The sequence below is a fragment of the Triticum aestivum genome, chromosome 7D (assembly GCF_018294505.1).
Source record: "Triticum aestivum cultivar Chinese Spring chromosome 7D, IWGSC CS RefSeq v2.1, whole genome shotgun sequence".
Lineage (NCBI taxonomy): Eukaryota > Viridiplantae > Streptophyta > Magnoliopsida > Poales > Poaceae > Triticum > Triticum aestivum.
The window spans coordinates 148,100,593-148,114,961 of NC_057814.1; the positions used below are offsets into that span (position 1 = coordinate 148,100,593).

Consider the following 14,369-nt stretch of genomic DNA (forward strand, 5'->3'; position numbering starts at 1 on the left):
TGGCATTTTATCACGCTCTAGTAAAAAATTAGAATTGTTTTCGTGAGCGCAAAAGTTTCTGTTTTTCAGTAAGATCAAGCAACTATCACCCAAGAAGATCCTAAAGGCTTTACTTGGCATAAACACTAATTAAAACACAAAAAAGACAATCATAACAGTAGCATAATTTTGCAAACACTCAAGAACAGAAAGCAAAAAAGCAAAAATAAATTTTATTCATTGGGTTGCCTCCCAACAAGCGCTATAGTTTTATGCCCCTAGCTAGGCATAAGATTTTATTGATGCTCACATGAAAGATAATAATTGAAACACAAAGAGAGCATCATAAAACATGTGACAAACATATTTAAGTCTAACATACTTCCTATGCATAGGGATTTTATAAGAAAACAAATTATCAAGGCAAGCAAAAACTAGCATATGCAAGGAAGAAGAAAGAAACAATAACAATCTCAAGATAATGAGAGGTAATTTAGTAACATAAATATTTCTACAACCATATTTTCCTCTCTCATAATAATTACATGTAATATCATAATCAAGTTCAACAATATAGCTATCATAGAAAAATTTCTCTTCATGATCTACATGCATGCAAAGTTGACACTCTTCCAATATAGTGGGATTATCATCAAATAAAGTCATGACCTCTCCGAACCCACTTTTATCAAAAAAATCATAAGATTGAACACTCTCCAAATTAGTGGGATTATTTTTACCTAAAGTTGACGCTCATCCAATCCCAGTTTCAATATTATCACAAACATATTCATCATGAGGCTTAAACAAATTTTCAAGATCATAAGAATCATCACCCCAATCATGATCATTGCAACAAGTAGTGGAAATAGCAAAATTAGCATCCCCAAGCTTGGGGTTTTGCATATTATTAGCACAATTGACATTAATAGAATTTATAGTAAAATCATTGCAATCGTGCTTTTCATTCAAAGAGCTATCATGAATCACTTCATAAATTTCTTCATCACAATTTTCAGATTCACGAATCTCAAGGAAAACTTCATAAAGATAATCTAGTGCACTCAACTCACTAGCAATTGATTCATCATTATTGGATCTTTTAAAAAGATTAGCAAGTGGATGGGGATCCATATCAATAGATTTTTAGCAAGCGAAGATGCAAGCAAATAGAAGGCACATGGAAACACAAGCAACCATGAGATCTGACGAGAAAAAGGCGAACGAAAAAGAGGCGAATAAAACGACAAATTTTTGTGAAGTGGGGGAGAGGAAAACGAGAGGCAAATGGAAAATAATGTAAATTGCAAGGAGATGAGATTTGTGATTAGGAACCTCGTATATGTTGAAGATCCTCCCTGGCAACGGCGCCAGAAATTCCTTTTGATGTCTGCTAGGACTACGTCGGTATTTCCCCAAAGAGGAAGGGATGATGCAGCACAGCAGCGATAGGTATTTCCCTCAGTGATGAAACCAAGGTTATCGAACCAGTAGGAGAACCAAGCAACACAACGTAAACAGCCCCTGCACACAAATAACAACCACTCGAAACCCGACGTGTTAAAGGGGTTGTCAATCCCTTTTGGGTAACGGCGCCAGAAGTTGGCAAAACAGACGTGAATAAATTGTAGTAGATTGATAGATCAAACGCCAAATAAGGATAAATTGCAGCATGGTATTTTTGTATTTTTGGTTTAATACATCTGAAAATGAAAGCAAAGGAAAAGTAGATCGCAAAGGCAAATAATATGAGAAAGAGACCCGGGGGCCGTAGGTTTCACTAGTGGCTTCTCTCGAGAAAAATAGCAAACGGTGGGTAAACAAATTTCTGTTGGGCAATTGATAGAACTTCAAATAATCATGACGATATCCAGGCAATTATCATTATATAGGCATCACGTCCAAGATTAATAGACCGACTCCTGCCTGCATCTACTACTATTACTCCACACATCGACCGCTATCCAGCATGCATCTAGTGTATTAAGTTCATGGAAAAACGGAGTAATGCAATAAGAACGATGACATGATGTAGACAAGATCTATCTATGTAGAGATAGACCCCATCATTTTATCCTTAGTAGCAACATACATACGTGTCGGTTCCCCTTCTGTCACTGGGATCAAGCACCGTAAGAGCGAACCCACTACAAAGCACCTCTTCCCATTGCAAGATAAATAGATCAAGTTGGCCAAACAAAACCCAAATATTGGAGAACAAATACGAGGCTGTAAGCAATCATGCGTATAAGAGATCAAAGAAACTCAAATAATTTTCATGGATATAAAAAGATAGATCTGATTATAAACTCAAAGTTCATCGGATCCCAACAAACACACCGCAAAAAGTGTTACATCATATGGATCTCCAAGAGACCATTGTATTGAGAATTCAGCGAGCGAGAGGAAGCCATCTAGCTACTAACTACGGACCCGAAGGTCTACAAAGAACTACTCACGCATCATCAGAGAGGCACCAATGGAAGTAGTGAACCCCTCTGTGATGGTGTCTAGATTGGATCTGGTGGTTCTGGACTCTGCGGCGGCTGGAATTGATTTTCGTCGACTTCCCTAGGGTTTCTGGAATATTGGGGTATTTATAGAGCAAAGAGGCGGTCCGGGGGGCACCCGAGGTGGGCACAACCCACCAGGGCGCGGTTGGGCCTCCTGGCGCGTCCTGGTGGGTTGTGCTCTCCTTGGAGCACCCCCCAGGCGCAGCCTTGGCCCATTAGGTGTCTTCTGGTCCAAAAAAAATCTCTGTAAAGTTTCGTTGCATTTGGACTCTGTTTGGTATTGATTTCCTGCGATGTAAAAATATGCAGAAAACAGCAACTGGAACTTGGCACTATGTCAATAGATTAGTACCAAAAATGATATAAAATGACTATGAAATGATTATAAAACATCCAAGATTGATAATATAATAGCATGGAACAATAAAAAATTATAGATACGTTGGAGATGTATCAAGCAACCGAACCAGTATCAAATACCCAGGCACTACTACGAGCATTAGTAAGGTATACATCAATAACATGTATATCAAATATACCTTTGTTCACTTTGCCATCCTTCTTATCCGCCAAATACTTGGGGAAGTTCCGCTTCCACTGACCAGTCCCTTTGCAGTAGAAGCACTCAGTTTCAGGCTTGGGTCCAGATTTGGGCTTCTTCCCGGGAGTGGCAACTTGCTTGCCATTCTTCTTGAAGTTCCCCTTCTTTCCCTTGCCCTTTTTTTTAAACTAGTGGTCTTGTTAACCATCAACACTTGATGCTCCTTCTTAATTTCTACCTCCGTAGCTTTGAGCATTGCGAAGAGCTCGGGAATTGTCTTATCCATCCCTTGCATATTATAGTTCATCACGAAGCCTTTGTAGCTTGGTGGCAGTGATTGAAGAACTCTGTCAATAACACTATCATCTGGAAGATTAACTCCCACCCGAGTCAAGTGATTATGATACCCAGACATTTTGAGTATGTGTTCACTGACAGAATTGTTCTCCTCCATCTTGCAGCTATAGAACTTGTTGGAGACTTCATATCTCTCAACTCGGGCATTTGCTTGAAATATTAACTTCAATGCCTGGAACATCTCATATGGTCCATGACGTTCAAAACGTCTTTGAAGTCCCGATTCTAAGCCATAAAGCATGGCACACTGAACTATCGAGTAGTCATCAGATCGAGCTTGCCAGACGTTCATAACATCAGCGTCTGCTCCTGCAGCAGGCCTTTCACCTAGCGGTGCATGAAGGACATAATTCTTCTGTGCAGCAATAAGGATAATCCTCAAGTTACGGACCCAGTCCGTCTAGTTGCTACCATCATCTTTCAACTTAGCTTTCTCTAGGAACGCATTAAAATTCAAGGGAACGGTAGCACGTGCCATTGATCTACAACATAGATATGCAAAAACTATCAGGACTAAGTTCATGATAAATTAAGTTCAATTAATCAAATTACTTAAGAACTCACACTTATATTGACATCCCTCAAGTCATCTAAATGATACGTGATCCAAATTAACTAAACCATGTCTGATCATCACGTGAGATGGAGTAGTCATCAATGGTGAACATCTCTATGTTGATCATATCTACTATATGATTCACGTTCGACCTTTCGGTCTCCAGTGTTCCGAGGCCATGTCTGTACATGCCAGGATCGTCAAGTTTAACCCGAGTATTCCGCATGTGCAAAACTGTCTTGCACCCGTTGTATGTGAACGTAGAGTCTATCACACCCGATCATCACGTGGTGTCTCAACACGACGAACTTTCGCAACAGTTGATACTCAGGGAGAACACTTATACCTTGAAATTTTAGTTAAGGGATCATCTTATAATGCTACCGCCGTACTAAGCAAAATAAGATGCATAAAAGATAAACATCACATGCAATCAAAATATGTGACATGATATGGCCATCATCATCTTGTGCTTTTGATCTCCATCTCCAAAGCATCATCATGATCTCCGTCGTCACCAGCTCAACACCTTGATCTCTATCGTTGCGTCGTGGTCGTCTCGCCAACTATTGCTTCTACAACTATCGCTAACGCATAGTGATAAAGTAAAGCAATTACATGGCGTTTGCATTTCATACAATAAAGAGACAACCATAAGGCTCCTGCCGGTTGTCAGATGTCTTACAAAACATGATCATATCATACAATAATGTTTATCACATCATGTCCTGACCATATCACATCACAACATGCCCTGCAAAAACAAGTTAGACGTCCTCTACTTTGTTGTTGCAAGTTTTACGTGGCTGCTACGGGCTTCTAGCAAGAACCGTTCTTACCTACGCATCAAAACCACAACGGTGATTTACCAAGTTTGCTGTTTTAACCTTCAATAAGGACCGGCCGCAGTCAAATTCGATTCAACTAAAGTAGGAGAAACAAACACCCGCCAGCCACCTTTATGCAAAACTAGTTGCATGTCTGTCGGTGGAACCGGTCTCATGAACGTGGTCATGTAAGGTTGGTCCGGGCCGCCTCATCCAACAATACTGCCGAATCAAAATAAGAATTGGTGGTAAGCAGTATGACGATCACCGCCCACAACTCTTTGTGTTCTACTCGTGCATATCATCTACGCATAGACCTGGCTCGGATACCACTGTTGGGAAACGTAGCATGCAATTTCAAAAAAATTCCTACGCTCACGCAAGATCTATCTAGGAGACACATAGCAACGAGAGGGGGAGAGTGTGTCTACGTACCCTTGTAGTCCGAAAGCGGAAGCGTTTGACAACATGGTTGATGTAGTCAAACTTCTTCTAGCTCCGACCGATCAAGCACCGAACGTACGGAACCTCCGAGTTCTGCACACGTTCAGCCTGATGACGTCCCTCGTCCTCTTGATCCAGCAAAGGTGTCGAGGAAGAAGATGAGTTCCGTCAGCACGACGGCGTGGTGACGGTGATGGTGAACTGATCCACGTAGGGCTTCGCCTAAGCAGTACGAAGATATGACTCGAGGCGTAAATTGTGGAGGGGGGCGCCGCACACGGCTAACGATTGTTGTTTTGTGTTCTAGGCGCCCCCTCCCCACGTATATATAGGTGGGAGGGGGAGGGGAGCAGCAAGGGTGCGCCCCAAGTAGGAGGGATCCTACTTGGGGGCCTCCTCCAATTCGGCCTCCCCCCCCCTTCCTTTTTTTGCCGGAGAGAAAAGGAAAGGGGGGAGGAGAGAAGGAAGGGTTGGGGGGGCGAACCCCTTCTCCTCCTCCAATTCGGCCACATGCCTAAGGGGGGCGCCACCCCTTGTGGACTGGTGTGCTCCCCTCTTATGGCCCATATCTTCCCCTCGGGGGTTCCGGTAACCCCCCCCCCCCGGTAGTTCGATAAATACCCGATAATATCCGGAACACTTCCGGTGTCCGAATACTATCATCCTATATATCAATCTTTAGCTCTCGACCATTTCAAGACTCCTCGTCATGTCCGTGATCTCATCCGGGACTTTGAACAACATTCGGTCACCAAATCACATAACTCATATAATACTAAATCGTCATCGAACGTTAAGCGTGCGGACCCTACGGGTTCGAGAACTAAGTAGACATGACCGAGACACCTCTCCAGTCAATAACCAATAGCGGAACCTGGATGCTCATATTGGCTCCTACATATTCTACGAAGATCTTTATCGGTCGAACATACATTGTTCCCTTTGTCATTGGTATGTTACTTGCCCGAGATTCGATTGTTGGTATCTACATACCTAGTTCAATCTTGTTACCGGCAAGTCTCTTTACTCGTTCCGTAATACATCATCCCGCAACTAACTCATTAGTCACTTTGTTTGCAAGGCTTCTTATGATGTGCATTACCGAGAGGGCCCAGAGATACCTCTCCGGTACTCGGAGTGACAAATCCTAATCTCGATCTATGCCAACCCAACAAACACCTTCGGAGATACATGTAGAGCATCTTTATAATCACCTTGTTACGTTGTGACATTTGATAGCACACAAGGCATTCCTCCAGTATCCGGGAGTTGCATAATCTCATAGTCAAAGGAATATGTATATGACATGAAGAAAGGTATAGCAATAAAACTAAACGATCAATATGCTAAGCTAACGGATGGGTCATGTCCATCACATCATTCTCCTAATGATGTGATCCCGTTCATCAAATGACAACACATGTCTATGGTTAGGAAACTTAACCATCTTTGATTAACGAGCTAGTCTAGTAGAGGCTTACTAGGGACACGGTGTTTTGTCTATGTATCCACGCATGTATCAAGTTTCCGGTTAATACAATTCTAGCATGAATAATAAACATTTATCATGATATAAGGAAATATAAAATAACAACTTTATTATTGCCTCTAGGGCATATTTCCTTCACCCTTAGACTTGTGGTTCATCATATGCATCCCAAAGTAACAATGCAAAATTAATAGATCTTGAAGGCAACAACTTCAAGTATAACATGGCAATACCGAGTGGACTACACATACCATGCCTAGGGAAATTCTTCCATCTCCCATGCTCCCAAGCATCACAAGGAATCCTCTTGTCGCACCATTCTCCATGAGCCTTGTAACGTCATCTGCATTTGGTTGTATCAGATACTCTTCTTTGAAGATAGCAATCACATATTTCTTCACACTGATGGTGACAAGATATGAAGATATTCTCCCAGGCAAACATATTCATCCATGTAGTCACTCGATACTCCATATACAAACACACACATTGCTACGATGCACTTCTTGATTGCACTTGTGTTACGTTGTCCACACACATTTACCCTCTGCTTGAACCATCGTCATACTATTCGGCCGCAATTGCAATTCACATAAAGAGCTCCTTCGACATTCAAAAATGTCGCCTAAAAAGGTTGTCCGGATACACTAGATTGTCCACTAAGTAATCTCTCATCATTTGCAAATGGCTATCTGGCCTATGACGATGAATGTACCGCATGAGTGAGATCCACATATAACCATTTTTTCCTTCCTCTTCTTCCTCCACGACCATCTCGAAGTCATCACCATCTTCCTTCTTCTTTGACGATGAGCCATTGGAAGACTCCTGCACAAGCTTTCTCTTTTGTCGGTTGCATCACTCAATTACCACCCCGGTTCGTTTTACTCTGCATATAAGATTTTTGTAAGTCAAACTTCTAATAGTTAGACCAAATTTATATTAAATAATATCAACATCTATACAATATTAAAGATACACAATATGAAAACTAATTCCATTATGCATCTAATTATATTGATTCGATATTTTGTGAATGCTGATATTTTTCCTACAATCTTGATCAAACTTTATAAGGTTAGACTTAAGACAACGGGCTTGCTAATAATCAGTCGACTGAGATTTAACCAAGTCTCAGTCGACCATGCAACATTTTTTTCAACGCTTGCAACTTTTTTTTTCTACCGGTTGCAGCATTCGTCTTGTTGGTTGTAGCATGTTGTCCCTCATCGATTGTAGCATATCGTCTCACCGGTTGTAACATCTGGCATTGACGGTTGTAGCATTTTAATCACACCAACTGCAGCACCAATTTTCATTGCTTGTAAAACCGTTGCAACATTTTTCATCATCGGTTGTAGCATCTAGCCGTGCCGCTTGCAGCAAAAGAACTATGCTGACGTCACTCGACTGAGACTTGGTTAAGTCTCAGTCGACTGAGTTCTAGACAGACCCTTAAGACAAATCATATACACAAAGTAGAAAAAAAACAGAAGATGCAGTTTTGAGCCAACCTAAGTTCAAAACCACAACACTTATTATGGATGTGAGGGAGTATTATTTATTAAAAATTCGCACAGGGGACGCGCCGGCTTCTGTCTACGGTCATTTTCTGGATCTCGTTTCAGATGCACAATGGCACGCTTTGCAAAAAGGTCTTGGCGTGCGCCGTGCGCCGTGCGGGAATGTGCATATCTCGCACAAGATGCGTTTTCTGACCACGAAACCACCAAACCACATACCGTCAAACAAACAGCAACAAATCACCAACCCGAGGACTAGATCACTAGAGCCTCCCTCCATTCGCAAAAGAAAATGAAGAGGGTACCGGAGCCCCCTGGACCGGCTCGGAACGACCGGCAAAGCCCGCCACGCCGGCCGGCCGCCCGTACGATTACACGAGCCAGCCCGGCCCCGGCCCCGACCCCATTGATTGGTTACCGAAGACGGCGACAAGGACGCTTCGCTAGGCGCACACGTCACCTCGGAAGCTTCCGCTTCTAGAAACCAGCTCCAATCTGGATCCCCACACCCACAGTTTCGTGACGGACCGACGTCGCCGCTCGACGCTCGTGTAACATCTGCGTCCACGTAGGTCCCCGCGCCCGCGACTCACACGATTGCTCGGTAGCTCACGTGTCGCCGTGCGCAACAGAAGATGGCCAGGAACCGACGCATGTGTGGCCTGCGTACGGTAACCCCACGCTCCTGATCACGTCCTCGCCTAGCCACCACTCGACACTTCCTTTGGCTTGGCGCCACCTCCTCCTCTAGCTTCTCAACTTCTCTCCTTCCTCTACAGTCTACACACACACACACACCCTTCGACGGGCAATTTCGTCCATGTGCACATCTCCGCCGTCTGTCACGTCACGCCCGACGACGTCCTCAGCAACATCGGCCGTTCCGTACGCGTCACAAAAACTCACAGAGCCGGGTGACAACAAAGACGACCGCGTCCTAGGTGTCTCACAGCCACTAACCAGCTACGCCACAATCAACCTTCTTAATCCCACAGCTGTGCCCGGCGCCGTTACCGCTATATAGCTGCTGCTGCGGAGCAAGCGAGCCAGAGAAACGCCGTGAGGAGCACACGGAGAGGGTCAGAGCGATGGCGGCGTCGGAGCTGCACTTCCTGCTGGTGCCGCTGGTGGCGCAGGGCCACATCATCCCGATGGTGGACCTGGCGCGCCTCATCGCCGCGCGCGGGCCGCGGGTCACCGTGCTCACCACGCCCGTCAACGCCGCGCGCAACAGGCCGGCCGTCGAGGGCGCCGCCAGGGCGGGCCTGCGCGTCGACCTCGCCGAGCTGCCCTTTCCCGGCCCGCGCTTCGGGCTGCCGGAGGGGCTGGAGAACGCCGACCAGATGGTCGACCAGACCATATACGTCAAGTTCTTCCAGGCCATCTGGGGGATGGCCGAGCCGCTCGAGGAGTACGTCCGCGCGCTGCCGCGCCGGCCCGACTGCCTCATCGCCGACTCCTGCAACCCGTGGACGGCCGGCGTGTGCGCTAGCCTCGGCATCCCCAGGCTGGTCATGCACTGCCCCTCCGCCTACTTCCTCCTCGCTGTGCACAACCTGGCCAAGCACGGCGTGTACGACCGCGTCGGCGGCGACGACATGGAGGAGTTCGAGGTGCCGGACTTCCCGGTGCCCGCCGTGGGGAACACGGCCACGTTCCGGGGGTTCTTCCAGTGGCCCGGCGTGGAGAAGGAGCAGCAAGACGTGCTCGACGCCGAGGCCACCGCCGACGGCCTGCTCGTGAACACGTTCCGCGGCATCGAGAGCGTCTTCGTCGACGCCTACGCGGCGGCGCTCGGCCGGAGGACGTGGGCCGTCGGGCCGACGTGCGCCTCCAGCTTGGGCGACGCCGATGCCAAGGCCGGCCGCGGCAACCGCGCCGACGTCGACGCCGGCCACGTCGTCTCGTGGCTCGACGCACGGCCGCCGGCGTCCGTGCTCTACATCAGCTTCGGCAGCATCGCGAAGCTGCCGGCGAAGCAGGTCGCCGAGCTCGCGCGCGGCCTCGAGGCGTCGGGGCGGCCGTTCGTGTGGGCCATCAAGGAGGCCAAGGCCGACGCCGCCGTGCAGGCGCTGCTGGACGACGAGGGGTTCGAGGAGCGCGTCAAGGACAGGGGCCTCCTCGTCCGAGGCTGGGCGCCGCAGGTGACCATCCTGTCGCACCCGGCGGTGGGCGGGTTCCTGACGCACTGCGGCTGGAACGCGACGCTGGAGGCCATCTCCCACGGCGTGCCGGCGCTGACGTGGCCCAACTTCGCCGACCAGTTCTGCAGCGAGCAGCTGCTCGTGGACGTGCTCGGCGTCGGCGTCAGGTCCGGCGTCAAGCTGCCCGTCATGAACGTGCCCGCGGAGGCCGAGGGCGTCCAGGTCACCAGCGGCGACGTGGAGAAGGTGGTCGCCGAGCTGATGGACGACGGGCCGGAGGGGGCCGCGAGGAGGTCCAGGGCCAAGAAGCTCGCCGCAGAGGCCAGCGCGGCCATGGAGGAAGGCGGGTCGTCGTACGCCGACCTGGAGGACATGATCCGCCACGTATCGGAGCTGTCGAGGACGAGGAGCCACGAGTACGGGTGGGGCACGAGCTCGACGTCCCTGCTTTCCGCTGCGGCGGAGCTTGGAGTTGGAAGCAAGAGCGGCGCCAAGAAGATGGAAGCCGACGCTGCGTTGTCAGTGCACTCCTGAGCTGCATCTCGCCATTGTCAAGTTATTATAGGATTTGTGTTCTGTTCCGTACAACAATTCTTTTCAACAGTCGATACCACCATGTCGAAGTAGCCAATTCATCCTTGTAATATGATGCTAGCTTATATATAAACAATGAAGTGTATCTTTGGCGTCACTTCACGAATCAATCAATCCATATGGATAGTTCATAGGCTCAGCTCAATGGTTTATGAATCTTGATGTAATTTTTATTATTTCTGTTAGTCGTTGTATTGTCATAGTTAAAGATGAATAGTCTAAAAGCTTTCTCAAAAAAGAAGTCTCGATTCTTAAGCTAGATGAACGGATGATGTCATGCATGGACGAGGGGATCACACTGGCTAAGCAACGGCGCTCATTGTCAATCATAGTGAAGTCGGACTGCGCCACGGCCCACGGCGGTGGGCCTGATCAAGGACAAGGAAACAAACAGATCCCGTGTTACTTCACTATAGTTGGGGAGTTTAGCTTCTGTAGATTAGCAGGGATGTGAATGTTGTTAGCCAAGTTCAGTCTATCTAGCACACAGACAGCAGTCTGGGCTGCATTTGGGAACAGACGATATTGTTATGTTATGCCGTGCAGAACATGGAGCTATTCCTCTATCAACATATTCATCCTTTTCGCAAACAAAAAAGAAGATAAAAGTTGCGTCACCCTCTCATAAACAGGTCATGTCGCCACGCACAATGAACTTGAGAAGACGATCCAGATTACAAGTCAGTCAATATATTAAGAGCGTTTTTAATCAAGCCGAGCTTGATTGTTGAGTCTCTACGCGGGCCAACCTTGCTTTTATTTTTGGATTAAACGGGCCAGCTTTTTTTCTTAAGAAACTGGGCCAGCCTTGCTAATCCTACATTATGGGCCGGACCGAGCTATTTTTCAGCAAGAAAATGGATCCCAGCCCAAATTTCCTTTTGGGGTGCTCATCAAGGCTTGATCCTGGCCCAAAGTACAAGCCAAACTCGATCTGATCAGCAATTTTTGAGCCGGAATGCCTGCCTGCCCATGCCCATATTTTCTTTCTAAGAAGAAAGAGGACTAGGGTTTTATTGTTTGTCCGTCTAGATCTGTCTGAGCCCTAGGCTCTTCTCTGACCAGATTTGCCTGAGCCGTAAGCTCTTCTCAGATCACCACATCCCTTGTGCCCCCACCACACTATTTCATCTTCTTTTCCACGAGATCTCGCCCACATCGCCTTCTCTTGCGTTGTCCTTGAACCACCGAGAATCGTCGTTCCATTGGCCAATCGTCAGACATCATGTTGGCGGCGGCGCCCCACGGGAGAATAACGCAGGGTGAAGGGGTTGGAGACGACGAGAGATTGTAAGGGGCTTGGAGAATATGGTGTGCCGGCCGGAAGTAGTGCCAGCACGTCCCACCAGTGTTGTGACGCTAGCCGACTCCAACTCGTCGGTCCCTTTGTATGGTTGCTTCCTCGCGGTGAGATCAACGCCCAACCTAGTGAGCTCCTTTTATGTCCATCCTTAACTTGTGCTGCACTAGATTAGTGTTGTGAGCAATTGTATCATATATGTACCAATGTATATAAGTTTGTAGTGTCTGCTATGACATTATGTAACAACAAGTACAACCAACAAATTGTGATTAGGCTTGTGTGGCATTAGTCATATCCTACTTATATAGCAACCGTTTGATTAAAACCTTTTGTTCAGAACCTCCTCAAGACACCACAAATGGTGTTCATAATATGGATGCATCTATTTCTAGAATGGCAATACCTATTTTGTGTTGCTAATTTGTTCTTGGGTAAGAGGACAAGCAAAGTATGATAGGCTAATGATGCACCTGAAACAGAGAATGCTAAAGTTGATACAGTTTTGCTTAGAAGGAGGCCTCCAGCATAAATTTGATATATCTTCTTGCCTAGAATGATGTGCACAATAATTTTCCAGGGAAAATCAATCCAAGTATAATAGGCTAATGATGCCCCTGAAATAGACAACAATTATTTTTATCAAGTTTTGCTTAAAAGAGGCTATGAACCTAATACAATACTTAGGAGTATATCTCATTGAAGCACTCGGTCCTGCTGGTGCTTGGTTTTTAGGTTTCACATGAATATGCATTAGTCACATGTTTGCATTAGTCACATGTTTGCATTAGTCACATGTTCTTTCATATCTCGGTGAAACTATTGTTATGTTTGATTGTTTATCACAATTTGTGGTTTGTTGTTGCTTTTCATATGATGATGGTTTATGGGATGCCGCTAATAATAAGATTGTCATAAAATGGCCTAATTGTTGTTAAGTGTCATGTGTATCCATAAATTTCTAGGTAGTTATCATCCATTTACACTTTATGCCTTGGATATGCACATGGTTGTGTTTGTTTATTAGGAATGGTAGGCCAAGTAGGTGTTTATGGCGTGATTGCAAAAAATTGTACGTGATACCCCATAAATAATTCTCCATCCCCCTATTTTAACTTCACAAACATGGCATTTGCTTCGTGCATGTGCTCTACTTCATATGGACTAAAAAGGTAATATTTTTCTTTTGATGCCTGATAAAAAGTAAGAAGGAAAATACATCACCCATCCACAAGCTTATTTTTATTTTCAAACATCACAACATGAGAACAATATTAATCACTTGCTTCATTTATCAGAATCAGATTTTATGAAAGAATAACCAAACAAGTAACTTTGGACACTTTCTCTTAGCTAAATATGTTTGTTTCTAGATGTTAGATGCCTTGGTTAGCAGCATAACTATTTCTAGATTCTACAACATGTGGTGGAAGCTAGTCATAAGGTAGGGATTAATAAGTGCAACCAAGAAGTAAGCATGGGTTTGGAATTGCAAAATAATTTCTCAGCGTGTCCATGGAGGCACGTCACATGTTTAAATACTCTTGTGTGCCAGCAAGGTCTGCATATTAGTTTGTTGTTTGTTTGCCGAGGGTAACATAGGTTGACATATATTCCTTGAAAAAATAAACTAAACTGAACATATAAAGTTTTTTCTTGCCTTGACCAATGAAATAATTTATTTGTTGCACATTTGTTTATTCCATATTATTTTATCTGCTTATAGATCTTGTCCTTTGCATATGCATATTTCTTATTATTCAACAATTTCTCATCTCAAATTTTATGTTTCTTCCTTATTTTTCTTTCTCTAATGGCTTCAATGATTACGCATAAGTTCTCAATACTTCAATATTTGTAAGATGGTTTCTTATGTATTTAACTTACTGTCAAGTAAGAGATGTTTTCCATGGTTATATAGATTCGTTCAACCTACCTAATTTTTTTAGGAAATTGTTCACCACTTACCCCCCCTCCCCCATTTTTTTATTTGCATAATTGTAACTCAATGATACCCTGAATTTTTAATTTATGTAGACCACTACACTTAGTGGAACCACACTGATGAGCATTGGATGCTAAGGTATTGTATTATTAATTAG

General features: G+C 45.4%; 1 protein-coding gene across 1 annotated transcript; it reads left to right on the forward strand.

Annotated features, from left to right (window-relative positions):
* Window positions 1–9,033: 9,033 nt before the first annotated feature.
* Window positions 9,034–11,106, forward strand: LOC101290607 (UDP-glycosyltransferase 1). Its single transcript, XM_044585978.1, has one exon. The coding sequence runs from the start codon at window positions 9,318–9,320 to the stop codon at window positions 10,905–10,907; it is 1,590 nt and encodes a 529-aa protein (XP_044441913.1). The 5' UTR covers window positions 9,034–9,317; the 3' UTR covers window positions 10,908–11,106.
* The last annotated feature ends 3,263 nt before the right edge of the window (window positions 11,107–14,369 follow it).

Bases quoted from the DNA above. Each gene is read 5' to 3' on its own strand.
- LOC101290607 (XM_044585978.1), top strand. From the start codon at position 9,318: ATGGCGGCGTCGGAGCTGCACTTCCTGCTGGTGCCGCTGGTGGCGCAG.